General features: G+C 45.6%; 1 protein-coding gene across 3 annotated transcripts in view; it reads right to left on the bottom strand.

The window, feature by feature from the left end:
* Adgrf5 (adhesion G protein-coupled receptor F5) overlaps window positions 1–13,815 on the bottom strand; it is a 95,077-nt gene that overhangs the window by 29,243 nt on the left and 52,019 nt on the right. For all 3 annotated transcript variants that reach the window (XM_075980665.1, XM_075980664.1, XM_075980666.1), the window contains exons 4-9: window positions 6,107–6,277; window positions 4,218–4,394; window positions 3,984–4,093; window positions 3,069–3,127; window positions 2,339–2,484; window positions 667–888 (exon numbers count right to left, since the gene is read on the bottom strand). In XM_075980665.1, coding sequence (XP_075836780.1) covers window positions 667–888; window positions 2,339–2,484; window positions 3,069–3,127; window positions 3,984–4,093; window positions 4,218–4,394; window positions 6,107–6,277 — 885 coding nt within the window. The remainder of the gene's footprint in view (window positions 1–666; window positions 889–2,338; window positions 2,485–3,068; window positions 3,128–3,983; window positions 4,094–4,217; window positions 4,395–6,106; window positions 6,278–13,815) is intronic.

Raw genomic sequence — 13,815 nt, 5'->3', positions numbered from 1 at the left:
ACAAGGGGCAGAAGCGATGACAGAGAACTCTGTACAGCCTGTGAGCACGATGAAGACAGCTCTCCAGGAGACAGCTTCGGCGAATCTGCTCAAGTTTATTCCAGAGTGCAGGGAATATGCAGGATTGGGATCGATGGCTGGAGAATCACCGAGTTTGTATTTAAGGGCGCACTCCTATATTAAGCTCCCAGTAACCTTTAGTTATCCTTTGTGGAGCACGGCCCTAAGGCAAGCCTCAGTGTCTAATTACCATATAAGCAGTGGAGGGAAAGCTTCTGCAGGGAACTGTGTCCAGGGTCATAGAGATAGCCAGGTATCCTGGCCTAGAGACACTCTCCAAATAAGGTCAGACTGAGAACAGGGCCAGGGGAAGGAGTTACCCATGTCATCCATGTTGCCGAGCCCGAAAAGAGCTGCCAGACCACCCGTGGTATACTGCAACCTCCGACCGGCAGGGCATCCAGGCAGATATGCAAACACTCACACAACACTTGCATACACACAAATACACACACAGGAATGCCAGGGGACGACTTTTCCATTTTGGAACATGAGTCATCAGGCTTCTTGTGGACAGCTCAGCCCCATTCCCTGTGCTGTGGGCTGCCGCTCTGAGCACACCATTGAGTCCGTCCCCCCGCCCCAAGTCTCAGGTCGGAAGCTCACCGGCATCGCGCTTCGTGAAATTATAAATGGTGAGGCGGGAGACCAAGCTCATATTGTTGAGGACCGAGGTGTGGATGGAGAATCTGCCGCCGCTCTGGATCTCGGAGCGTTTCTCTCCGTAATACCAAGACGCGTTGGAGGACACGATTTCACTTTCACACTCCAGAACTACGCTGTCTCCCTCGAAGATGACTTCCGGTGTAACCGTGAACTTTGTTTCATCTGGAAATTCAGAGGAAAAGTGGGAGGGTTCCCCTTCGATGAATGTGAACTGTGGAGCCAGCTCTCCAGACTATGCCTCTCCAGGATTCTTTTTTTTTTTTTTTTGGTTTTTTTTTTTGGTTTTTCGAGACAGGGTTTCTCTGTGGCTTTGGAGCTATCCTGGAACTAGCTCTGTAGACCAGGCTGGTCTTGAACTCACAGAGATCCACCTGCCTCTGCCTCCTGAGTGCTGGGATTAAAGGCGTGCGCCACCATCGCCCGGCCTTCTCCAGGATTCTTGAGGGCTCTTCTCAGCGTCTGCCAGTCACAATCCTGCCCACAGGCTCCCCTTACCACTGCCTGAGTAACCATGGTCCCACTGCCTGCTGAGGCACCAGACAGAGCCCATGTCTGGAACCCCCTGGAAGAGAGTACCTAAAGTCATGTATTTCCTACCACTGTTTTAAATGATCTCAAACAGCAGTTTGGAAGCCTCCCCTTGCATCAGAACCATCCGGGGTTGAGACTTTGATGAAATACAGATGGGTCTTTGTAGGGCTAGTGTGGTACAAACAAGCACTGAGACCCTCCCTCTAAATCAACAATGGACCCTACTTAGTTCAGCATCTGCTGTGACTTTGGCCCCCATCGCTGCGGGGTTAAGTAGCCTTGCATTTATGGATCTTTTGATTATCTGAACATAGGAAACTCACAGAATTTCTATTATAAATCCCTGTTCCCATCTCCTTGACTCTCTGGCTTTTGTTTGTGAGTCAAAAAGGGGCAGATGTCACCCAGTACTCCAGGCCCCTGTCATAAGAAATATCACCATGATTTCCTGGGCCTTCATCCTCTCCCTCATTTATTTATTTATTTAGTGTATATAGTAGTCTATTACATTATAGCATTTTTTTTTGTCTGTTTCAAGATAGGGTTTCTCTATGAAGCCCTGACTGTCTTGGCACTTGCTCTCTAGACCAGGCTGGCCTTGAACTCAAAAAGATTCCCCGGCTTCTGCCTCCTGAGTGCTGGGATTAAAAGTGTGCACCACCATGTCTGGTCTGTTATAACATTTTAGCAATAATTTATTTTGTTCCATCTCCTCTTCCGAACCTCCCTCTGACCCTCCACTTCTACCCTGGGAGCTCCTGTTTGCTATCTTGTCACACAGTAACAGTTAGGATCTACATAGAAGAGGAAATATGACATGCAGTTTTTGTTTTTCTGAGTCTCATCTAGACTCATCTATTGTCATGGAGTTTTCATAATTTTATCTTTCTTGACAGCCTAGGAAAGTTCCGTTGTACGAGCTTTCATTACCTGCTTCTTTGTTGACACAACCACTCCCTTGATGTTGTGAAGAGTGTGGCGGCACACGCCGCCATGTGAGAACCTCTGCCCTGGCTCTAATCAACCGTCACCATGCCTACCCCAGATGAACATGTGGGAGGATGAAGCACATTCCACTTACTGCTCGGCGTTCCTTGGAAGGAGCTGTCGTCCATTCTGTAGGTCTGGTTGAGGTTCTGTGTGACATGCTCATTGGCTTTGTGAATTGATCCGGGCAGCGGTGACGATTTAAACTGGGCCTCAAAGTTCACAACCACGCTGCCTTTGCTGCACAGAGACCACTCAGTTCAGTGAAGCAGAAACTGAGCTAAGAGGGGTCTAGATCCTTGTGGCTCTTTGCGTGGAAAAGCAAAAGAGCAGAAGCCAATAATACTATTATCTGCAAGGAATCACTAGAATAAGCCTGTCTTCAAATGTTAATCGGTAGCCCAAGGCAAGACTTACCAGGAATACAAATGAGAAAAGTGACCAGATGGGAACAGCGAGCTAAACCCACAGGTTTCTAGGCTCCAGGAGCACCAGAAAGCCCTGCAATCCTGCCTGCCTAGCACAATCTTCTAGCAGTGTCTTTAACACTGCTACCCGATATGATTCCACTTTGACATTTCCAACTCTCAGAACTAAGGATGTATTTCTGTCTGCGAAATGCTTGCACGCAGGAAATGAGTACACCTTTGTGCTTCCTTGCTGATAAGGAGATCCACCCTAAAGGATGCGCCTCCGCATTCTCACCTCTATCAAGCTGCTCCTGCCGAGCACCCCCCAATGATAGCCCGAGGATGTTTGATTTTCTTCCCTGGTGGATTGGTTTCTGCCCTCATAGAAAAATGAACAAATGACATCATTCTTACGTGAAGTGTGTCACAGTCACCGATTTGAATCCTGGTAAAGTTTTGTAACCCTCTCGGAACTAGAAAATAAAGCAAGAGAAAGGTCATGTATCAAAGACTAGTGAACAATACCAAGGCTTACTCATACTCATGATCAACCCGGGTCCAACTTTATTTTATGTATCTTGTTAGTGGTGGCATTGTCAAGGCCTTGAAGTAATTTCTAATAATTTATATCAGCTATTAGAGAAGCAAACAGTAGATTAAGTGCACAAAAAGATGCTCAGGGAAATGCAGGAGAGAAGGTAGAGGGGCTGCGAGGGGAGAGAGAGAGATTGAACAGTTGCAGCTGGGAGACAGTTACCACTCGCAAAGACTTCTCTGTCTTTAGCTCAGTAACTATAAAATGTTCCTAGAGTGAATGCCTACTGACTTCCAGGGGTAGAGAAGTTGGAAACTCTCTGAGTTGGAAGTTGGACTTCAGGCTTAAAGCCTTGAGTTGCCCTGCCCAGGGAGGATCCTTATCTATGTAGGAAATCCCTGCCCACTTGGGGGGCAGTGTTGTCCACTAGGCAGTGTTCTGAGCTAAACGAGACAGGAGAATTCTAGAATGCCTGAAGAGCAGACCTGAGCTACCTACCTACCTCTCCTGGACCAGGCTCCCAAGCCTCAGAATTGATTTTGGTGAAGTGATTTCACCAAATCTTATCTGAATTGTTTTTACTCGGGGAAGGGTCAACTGATAGGCCAAGGTGATGCCCTGTCCTCTGAATGCTATTTAATTTGAGTACTTCTCAATTCTCCTTCTCAGGTGGGTTTGCATAACTTCACTTACACCTTAGATTACGCGTGTAAGCACCCTGTCCACTGGAATGGGCTTATCTTGTTCTACCTCAACACTTCCTTGTGTAAACAACTCCAGCAGCTCAAACCTACCGCTCTTTCCAGGTCAGTCTTGTAGGACCTATAGAGGGCAGAGGACGAATTCTTGAGGTCTTCTTGAAATCCTATGTTCAGTCTGACTTTGATTTTTAAGGTAATATACGCTGAAAAACACAGGGCAAAATGTAACTGTCTCATTGGTGTTTGAATACAAACAATACAAAGAGACATTTGCTTGAGGTAAAGTTGAATACCCATTTAACAGATATTTAAAGAACAATTGCATACCATCAGAGAGCTGGCAGAAAGGTCCCTGGGGAGGAAGTCCTTTCAGACAACTGCAGGAGCGGCCTGACAGGGCACCGCCATGCTCTGGACAAGTTAGATTGTGGAGACACCTTTCCCGGGGCCACACATAGCCTTTCTCGCAGGAGCACAAGAGGTCGTTTCCAGCAGGTGTGCAGACTGCCGTCAACCAAAAGAGGAGAGACAAGACGGTCACCGCCCTTACATTTGTAGATTGCAACTGCCTATACTTGCAGGAAATCTTAGCTCAATTCCACACTGACCTTCTGGAGAGTTCAATAGAATCTCCTGAGGTCCAAGAAGGCACATATGCATCACAAAACCATTAGGTGAGGTCATCTCAAAGGTGACGCTTGAGTGACTTCAGACTAGCAAATCCTTTATTTTTGGGTAGACGTGTTTTATATTACACGGCCACTAGGTGTCTATGGTGAGTGGGTCCCACGATGTAGAACAGTGGTTCTCAACCTGTGGGTCAGGACCACTTAGCCAAACCTCTAGCTCAAAATTTAAAAAAAAAATTACAATTCATAACAGTAGCAAAATTACAGTTATGAAGTAGCAACAAAAACAATTTGATGGTTGGGAGTCACTACGACATAAGGAACTGTATTAAAGGGCCACAGAGTTAGGAAGTTTAAGAATCATTGGTACAGAGGAAGGAGCAGCCAACTTCCAAGATGACCTTTGAGCATCTCTGCCTCTAGGAATTCACAGCCTTTTGTGGCACCCACTTATAAACATGGTGAAAGTGATAGTGTCATTTAGCATATTCTTTCTTTCCCCATTCCTTCTCCTTCCCTCTCTGTCTTTTCCTCTGGAGAAGTTGGCTGCATGGTGCCAAGACCTGTCAGGAAGAGACCACGTGGTAAAGAATTAAGGTCTCTAAACAGTACTTACTTGGGAACTATAGTTGGCCAAAAACCACCTGGTGAACTAGAAAGTGGATTTTCCAGCCCAGTAGGGCCTTCAGAATCAGAGTTCCTAAGCTAGAACCACCTACCCCAACTCCTGCTCCAAGATGTCAGACCCCCAGAAATTTCAAGATAGTGCGTGTCTGTTGTTCTATAGGGCTGAAAGCAATCTGTTACACTGAAATAAACACCAAATGCGGAATGAAAATAAATGCACAGCCCAAATGGACTCTGATCTCACTGGAGACATTAAAAAAGGAAGGAAAAAAACCTCTGAAAACTTAAATCAGTGTCTAAGGTAGGAACATAGAGATTCTTTGGGAGACACTCTGCAGATGGGTGCCCATGGGACACTACTCAGAGAAAAGTCACTAAATGGTTACCGAGTTACAGTGGTGCTTTCCAAAGAACAGAACTATTATAAGACACATGGCAGCCTCATCTATGGGACACCAGTTCTTTGGGGATGGTCCCCTGAGACAAATGAAGAACAGTTTCATTTCAGTAGGGAGTCATCAAACACAAAGTCAAATCATGACTTGGGACAATTTTGCTAAGGTCTTGCTTCTGATTCAGGTATGTGCCTGGCTCCTATTTCCTGACCTATAATACCCCAAAGAAAAGAAGTCACTGCTTATAATCTGCTGAGACCCTCCCTGCTACACCTACACATTGTTCAGAGGGAAAGGATTCAGTAATTTGTCCGGAATGGTCTGTCCATACCTTGGGGGCCACTTTATCGCAACCACCAAGGAAATCTCTTGTCATCATTTAAAATAAGGTGATGACTGGCTGGGAAATTTACTGCTAGCAAGTTCATTCTGGGAGGTAGGGGGTCATAAAGTCACACAGTCATTACCCTTGGCTCCCATGTTTAACTTGACTTAGAGGACAGCAGTCTGCCTTTCTCACAATCTGCCCAGCCATCTGCTCTCAAGCAGTGTGTGTCTGGCTCACCTGTTGTCATTGCTATGCTCATGATGTCCGTGGCTGGGTCCGTGCCATTTCCTTGAATTGGAAAACTGAGGCTGTTCAAGTGAGCTTTGACAGATTCCAGGAAGGAGATGTTTTCAAAACTGATCTCAACTTCCACGGTGTATTCTTCCTCCACGGGACCACTCACTGCAACTGAAACGAAAGTTTCAGGAAGACTATGAGCATTTGTGGAGGCAGGAGAGAGATCCTGGTGGACACCACAGCAGGGGAAGCTAGTGACACATTCTTGTAGATACTGGGCACGTCAGCTCATAGGAATTACTAATGGATCCTTTGAGAGAAAAAGAAAACTTTGTCTACACTACTCGTTCCCAACTACTACCCTCAACCTTGATGTCCAAGGTCAAAGACCCTGCACGGAGAGCAAAATATGCCTGGGGCAAGACTAGTCGTAGCAGCCGGGAAGGAAGACTCCACACCTGTGCAACACACCTGTGCAGGGAGTCAGAGTTGTGATCTCCACCCGCAGGAATGAGTTGCAAATTTTATAACATTGTGTAGTTAGTTTGCACACACTCTAGGAGCTGAACAGGCATGCACACATGCTTGAAAAACTTCTAGCATTACCCCTCCCTGTTAAGTTTCTTTGGCCTTAGCTTGTACACAGGCACACAGCGGGTTCTTTATTGTTGCTTCACATCCCCAGGATCCCAAACTTGAATGGCAGTCAGCAAAGGTTTGGTGACTTGAAAAGTGACATGCAAAAGATTCCCAGGTCTTCGTCGCTTTTTCAGATTGTCTCCAGGTGATTGAATGCCAGCTCTCCAAATAAATATACTCCAAACACACACACACACACACACACACACACACACACACACACACACACACACACACACCAGCAGGCTATAGATATGTTATCTAACCTGTCAATGGTTCTTCTACAGTTTCCAATGCCACACCATATCCTGACCACCAATTGTAAGCTTCTGGGACAGAAACTGATTCCTTCCCTTCCCTTCTGGGGACCTCACTCATCTGTCCTGGAGCTCACCATATGGCAAACATGTGCCCAATCACTTCTTACTAAACCTGGCCCCAACGTCAAGTCGTATTTTCGCTCCACTGGGCTAAATATTGCTATAGTTTGTTGGAATACATACCCGGGTCTGAAGGTATAGGCTCAGTTATTACCTCGCGAAAAAGTTTGAAGGATAAGATTTTTTTCACACAGAGGTATGGAGAATATTTTAAATAGGTAAAGAAATAAATGCTTTAAAACCCTTCTTTAAAATGTAAGTGAAATCAGATAACATGATCTGTATTTTAACATGAAGTTAGAAGTCTGTGTCTTCTTCCTAAAGACAATTGCTTTCCTGTGAATCAGAATGTTTATTTCAACCACCCCGAGGACCATTGCTGGGAAACACTGAGACAGTTCAGAATAGAAAACTCCAGTGTTAAATATCTGCTGCTGGAAGCTAGAATGGATGTTTCTTTGGAGGAATAATGTCCATTGGTCTTAGGATATAGCCTTGCTGGAAGTTATTTCCTTTTGGCGTCACTCTGCTGCAATGAAGCCGTTATTCCTTTAAAAAGAACTGTGCTACAGGTGTTTTAGGAACGTATTTAACGGTGTATTTCCTCCTTATACAAGCAGAATCAGATGGGGTTTAAGTTGGCTGTGGTAACATGAGATTGTCATCCTGTTGCCTGGGCAGTGGAGGCAGGAGGATCATGAGTTCAATACCACCTTCAAATACACAGCGAGTTTGAGGTTCATCTGGGATTTGTGAGACCTTGCCTCAAAATCTAAACTAAAATTTTAAAAACTAAAATTTAAAAGTTACTTGTAAAATCTTATATTATCTAGTCTTGTTTATCATGACATAGTAATATGTCTCAAGTTTCCTGGTTTTTTGTTTGTTTGTTTATTTTTTGAGTCTCGAATGTTCTGTGATGAAATAAGCTTCCTGGAGGAGCAGCTAATCTTAACTCGTATGACTCTAACTCCGGACACCATCTTGCCCACTAGGAACATTTCCACTATGGCAGCTGCACAGTATTTACATCTGCCTTCCAGAACATTCTTTTTCCTCAAAAGTCATGTGACCATGTTTATTCCCACTGGTAAATTCACTAGCTCAGGGTCCTCCCATGAATGCAAACAGGATTTCCTAAACGGCGGCTGCTCTGGATGGATGGGGTCAACAACGATCCTCTATCGTCGACTTTGTTGCTTGTATGACTCTATCCCAACCCAATACCTATTTGAGGGTCCTCCTTCCTGTGCCCCTTCCAGACACCATGACAGAACAAGTGTGGGCCCCCAAAGCAATAGCTACCCACGAAGAGCAGCTCCTGGTTAAAGCTGAGGCAGTTCTGTTTAGATTTTCACAAGACTGAACCGAAAGCACAAAACTCGGAGTAAAGGATCCATGACTTAGGGAGAGTCAGTCTTTGGGATTCGCGCAGCTGTTAGTGCTAGCCTCTACGGTCCTCTTCTCCCGTCCACCTGCCATGTTCTCCAAAGCCCAGAAAGCTTTAGAGTCACCCTTAGGTGACTTCTGCATCATCCTTCCCTTGAGGCTGGTGAGGACCAGGAATCTACAGTTCCACCTCCTCCTCCCCCTTTTTCAAGTGGTCTTGCTGTAAGCCCAGGCTGGCCTGGAGTTTACTGCGTAGCTTAGGCTAGCCTCTAATTCATGTTCCTTTTGCCTCTACCCCAGCCTCCTAAGTGTTAGGATTTTCAGTGTGTGACACTATGCCTAGCTGGAAATGTTTATTTTTGAGAAGTCAATTTCCTAAAGAAGTCTCAGACACTGGAATTGGGTAAGCTGCAGGCTTTCCTATCACCTACTCCTGACCTTGACTGAGAGTGACTCACATCTAGGGGGTTATGTTCCCAGGTGAAGCAAACTGCGTTCTTTAGATAGAGAGGTAGGCCTGGATATTCAAACCTTCTTACGGGGATCTGATGTGCGGGGGGCTGGAGCTCTGACACTCTAAACCAAAGGATGAAACAAGGAAAGTGGCCCTGGAGAACTGACTTTCACAGACTCACTTTTGGGTTGTTTTGTTTTTTATGTTCAGTCATTCGCTGTTGCTCCTGATGGCAACCAGGCACCTCCTTGCTAACTTTGCTTAGCCTCTTGTGTTTTTACGACTTATTTCTATCTACTTAAACCTGAGTATGCCAAGGACATGCAGGGGCCCTTGGAGACCGGAAGTGGGAGTCAGATCCTGCAGGGCAGGAGTTTCAGGCAGTTGTGAGCTGCCTAATGGGGGTGCTGGGAATGGAACTGAGGTCCTCCTGCAGAGCAACAAGCACTATTAACTTCTCCGACTCCCTGTCTACCCAATTTTACCTCAACAGAGTGGACACGGGCTTCCTCCTGCCATTCAGAGATACCAGCTGAAGGAGGAGACGGTACAGTAGCAACGGCAGTGGCCATTTGCCTTTGTCTGGTGGGGTAAAGGGCCGTGACGGCGCCATGCTTACCTCCACTGCCAAACCTGAGGCACAGAGAGCTGAAATCCTGCCGTCATATCTAAGCTAAGATTAAAAAGGACAGTTTGCTGACTCCAAGGTCCATTTTCTCACGTTTAATCACACCCTGCTACAACTCTAACAGAAGATAAAAAAAGCAATCATTTCACAAAGCCCTACAGCACTATAAAAATATATTATTATTAAATACAGACTTGTAATAAATCAATATCCTTAATTATTTTTTAAGTCAAGTTCAAAACCAAAATTATTAATAGTAATCTCTCAGCACCATAAATGTCTTAGAAATCCAAACTCAGAACAAGGGCTTTTGACCACCAGCCTTGCAGGTGTTATATGTGTCTGTTCCTCGATTTACTGATTCTCCTGCAGCTTTGCCATTCACGGAATACCTGTTTCCCAGCACTGTGATAGAAGCCCCAGCAAGATCTCCTGAGTAAATTGGGAGCATGGGGACCGTGGGAGAGGGTTGAAGGGGTGGGGAGAGGCAGGGAGGGAAGCACAGAAAAATGTAGAGCTCAGTAAAAATCAATAAAATTTAAAAAAAAAGAAGAAGCAAAGTCCTGTCCTCCTTTCCCTCCTCAGCTGATCAGTTTGTATCTTAATATCAGACTGTTCTGCGTGAGGTAGAAGAAGGAGGCAGAGGTAATAGGATGATGATGATGATGATAGTGATAACAATGACGATGGTGATCATGATGATAGTGATGGTGATGATGGTGATGGTGGTGATGGTGATGAAGAAGAAGATGATGATGAACAGCTAGGAAAGGCATCTTTTATAGCTTCATGCATGGAGTAGAGACTTGAATGAGGAGAAAGAGGCATGAGAAAGCCATCGGAAGAACATTGCTCTGGGAAGAACAAACCACCACGGCTGTTCTGAGTGAGCTGCAGCCCTGTCGGCTTCCTAGATGAACATAAGATGATTCCCTCTCAGCCAATCCTTCTCCACAGATCTGAGGATGGCATGAAGACTCCAGGAACCGGGGCAAATAAGACAACTCACCCAGCAGCCCAGGTATCAATCAGTATGATATCTTCTTGCTTCCCTCAGGCAGATGGAATGCCTTGGGTTAGGAATGTCAAACTCAGGGGTCTGGAGATGACTCAGGGATTAGGAGCATTTGCTACCCTTGCCAAGGACCTGGGTTTGGATCCCAGCACCCACATGATCACTCACACCCATTTGTAACCACGGTTCCAGGCATCTCATGCTCTCTTCTGACCTCTGCAGGCTCCAGTACACGTGTGAAGTGTATATGCATGAAGGAAAAACACTTATGCACGTAAAAATAAAACAAATCTAAAAACAATTTTAAACAGAAAAAAGAAAGGACAAATTCTGCCTTTCTGTCCCCTCATGAACCCGAAGACCTGGGAGCCTGGGAAAGTGACATTCTTTGTCCTGCTCTTGGCTACAAGGGACTCGGGAGGGTCAGACCACAGCCTCCCTCTTTCCGTGTGTGTATCTTTGATGACCCTCACCCTTCTCTGCCATCTGAACCAGCTGCCTCCTGACAGCTCCCTATATTTTCTTTGTCTCCATATCCTTCACCCTTTGGGTTGTTTGTCTGCCTTTTTCTGGCTCACACTGCCCCGAGTGGAAGGTAACACATTCCAGGTGTCACTGGTGTCAGACGATGCCCATCCGCTGGCCCGGGAGACACTAACTAACCAGGATTTCCCCTCTCCTTTCCCACAAGTCACTGCCAGCCTCGAAGCACTTATCTTAAAGAGACATTTCTGGAAAGTTGGCCACCAACTGCCACAAGCACTGCTGGGTCTTAATCGCATCTGTTTAAGCAAACAATACTATTTTTGCTTAGCAACTGACGGGAACTAAGGCTTCTCAGCAACAGCACTTAAGTAGATGCATGAATGAATCTCCTGCCTGCAAAAGGACACCTGCCAACCTCGTCCAGGAGAAGGGAGCTTGTGTGGCGGGGCAGTGATTTCACACACACTGCTGATGATTTCACACACACACATGCACACACACACACGTGCGCACACACGCACGCACACACGAACACATACACACACATATACACACATACACACACGCACACACACATATACACACACATAATGATGTGTATCAGTAGTAAAAATAAAATTCACCTTTATTTGACCATATGTGACCCTTTAAGTGTTAAAAAAAAAAAAACAACTGAGAATTTTCAAAAAGAAAACAAAAGCAAGAAAACCAAAGTCAGAACACAAATTATAGTCAATGCTGAGTCAAAAACTGAACCATGCCCTACATCAACCCCCCACATCAGGCAGAGAGAACCCAGCCCTTCCTCTCACCCCATCACCAATCTACTCGCAGAGCATACAGCACATTATCCCAGAGTGCAGCTCTGAGCCCCAGGCTCTGTGCTACAGACTCCGAAGTGCTCACTATGTTCTGATCCCAGGTCACAAGGGGCCATGCAGCCAACCTGTCACGACTATAAAAAGTCAGGATTTCCTCACAGGCAGTCAGAGACCTGCCCACTCCCGGATGGAAGGTGTGAGGACGCTGCCATGCCCAGCAGCTCCATGCATGCGGGTTCCTCCCTCCCTGCCCTTCAGGTTCCCACCAGTCAGCTGATTGCTTTATCTAATAATTCAGCAAAGACCACCTGGATCAATGACCCTTTCGGGAGTTTTCATCCGTCATTTCTTGATGCCAGCCTCCAGCTGTCCTGGACCCTACTTCCTGATGTGATAGTGACACAATCTTGTGTGTTTTCACCCATTCTTGCCCCTCTTTCTCTCTTAAGCCACACTTTACTCTCTTAAGGAGCCCCAATCATATTCTTGCCTCTGTTCTTGGGGTCTGTGCAGACTCCTCACCATGGAAAGCGTTTTCCTAAAATGCCAGCTAGTGTGTCATAGCATCACACTCATGCCTTCGGGCCATCCTCTGGGACTGGTACCAACTGAGCACCCTTTCTGTGCTGGGGGCACATCAGGTCCTTCAGACAGAGGATTTTGTGTGTGTGTGTGTGTGTGTGTGTGTGTGTGAGCATGTTCATGTATGTGTTCATGTATGTACGTGTGTGAATGTGAGCATGTCATGTATGTATGTACGTGGTGTGTGGATGTGAACATGTTCGTGTATGTGTTCATGCACATATGTGTATGTGTGAGTATGTTCATGTATGTGTGTGTTCATGCATGTATGAGTATGTATATAAGCATGTTTATGTATGTATGTGTGTGAGTACATATGGAAGCCAGAGGTCAGCCTTGGGTGTCATTCCTTGGGATTCTGTCCACTTTGTTTTAAGAGACAATGTCTCTCACAGGGACCTGGGATTTACCCAGCCAGACTGGCAGGCTGGTGAATCCCATGGATCCTCCAGTGTTGGGATTACAAATGAGCCCTAGTCAACATGGCTTTCTATATGGATGCTGGGGCTCAAACTCAGGTCACATGACTATGTGGTGCCACTTTACCAACTGAGCTGTTTTGTTAGCTCCACGTCTTACCAGTTCTTCAATCATCTTAAAGCCCCTGAAATATAATAACTCAGATCCATGTATAAAGTATATGATGGATACATGCATGTGATGTGTGGTATGTACACATACATGTACACACACAATACACATCTCAGGAGGACAATGAGCCTGGGCATCTGACTTGTCACATATGTAGACATCTGTAATGTCCTGAGAATAAATATAAATCTTGATTCAGCCATTAATGATGTATTGAGGAGTGAGGCATGAATGTAATATATATATCACATATATATATATGTGTGTGTGTGTGTGTACATATGGAAGCCAGAGGTCAGCTTTTATATTTATATTTTTATATAAATGTGTATGAAAGATGATTTTTATGCAAAGTTTTAAAGATGTGGTCCAATGATGCAGATGGAAACTCCATTGCCAGGTCTATTTCTTCTAGAACCTTCATACCTTCTGCTCTCATGGCCTCAGCAAGGGAGGCACACATGTACCAGAACAGGTTTGCCGTCCTGACAATCTAACACCCACCCGAACTCCTCCCTCGAAGAACACAGCAGGCCAGGCTCAGGCAGCCGCTAAGTACGGCCGCCTGTAAAGCTCCCACCGCCTGCTTCTTTCACTCAGCCGGAGACTCCCATTCTCATCACAACTTACAGTTCTACTGTCGAGGCCCAGAACCTGAACTTTCTATGATTATTTCTTACTTTGGTGGTTCTGTAAAAGTACCAAGGCAAATCCATCATCTGCG

Source organism: Microtus pennsylvanicus, chromosome 7 (assembly GCF_037038515.1).
Source record: "Microtus pennsylvanicus isolate mMicPen1 chromosome 7, mMicPen1.hap1, whole genome shotgun sequence".
NCBI classification, from domain to species: domain Eukaryota; kingdom Metazoa; phylum Chordata; class Mammalia; order Rodentia; family Cricetidae; genus Microtus; species Microtus pennsylvanicus.
This window is presented reverse-complemented; position numbering and strand designations above follow the sequence as displayed.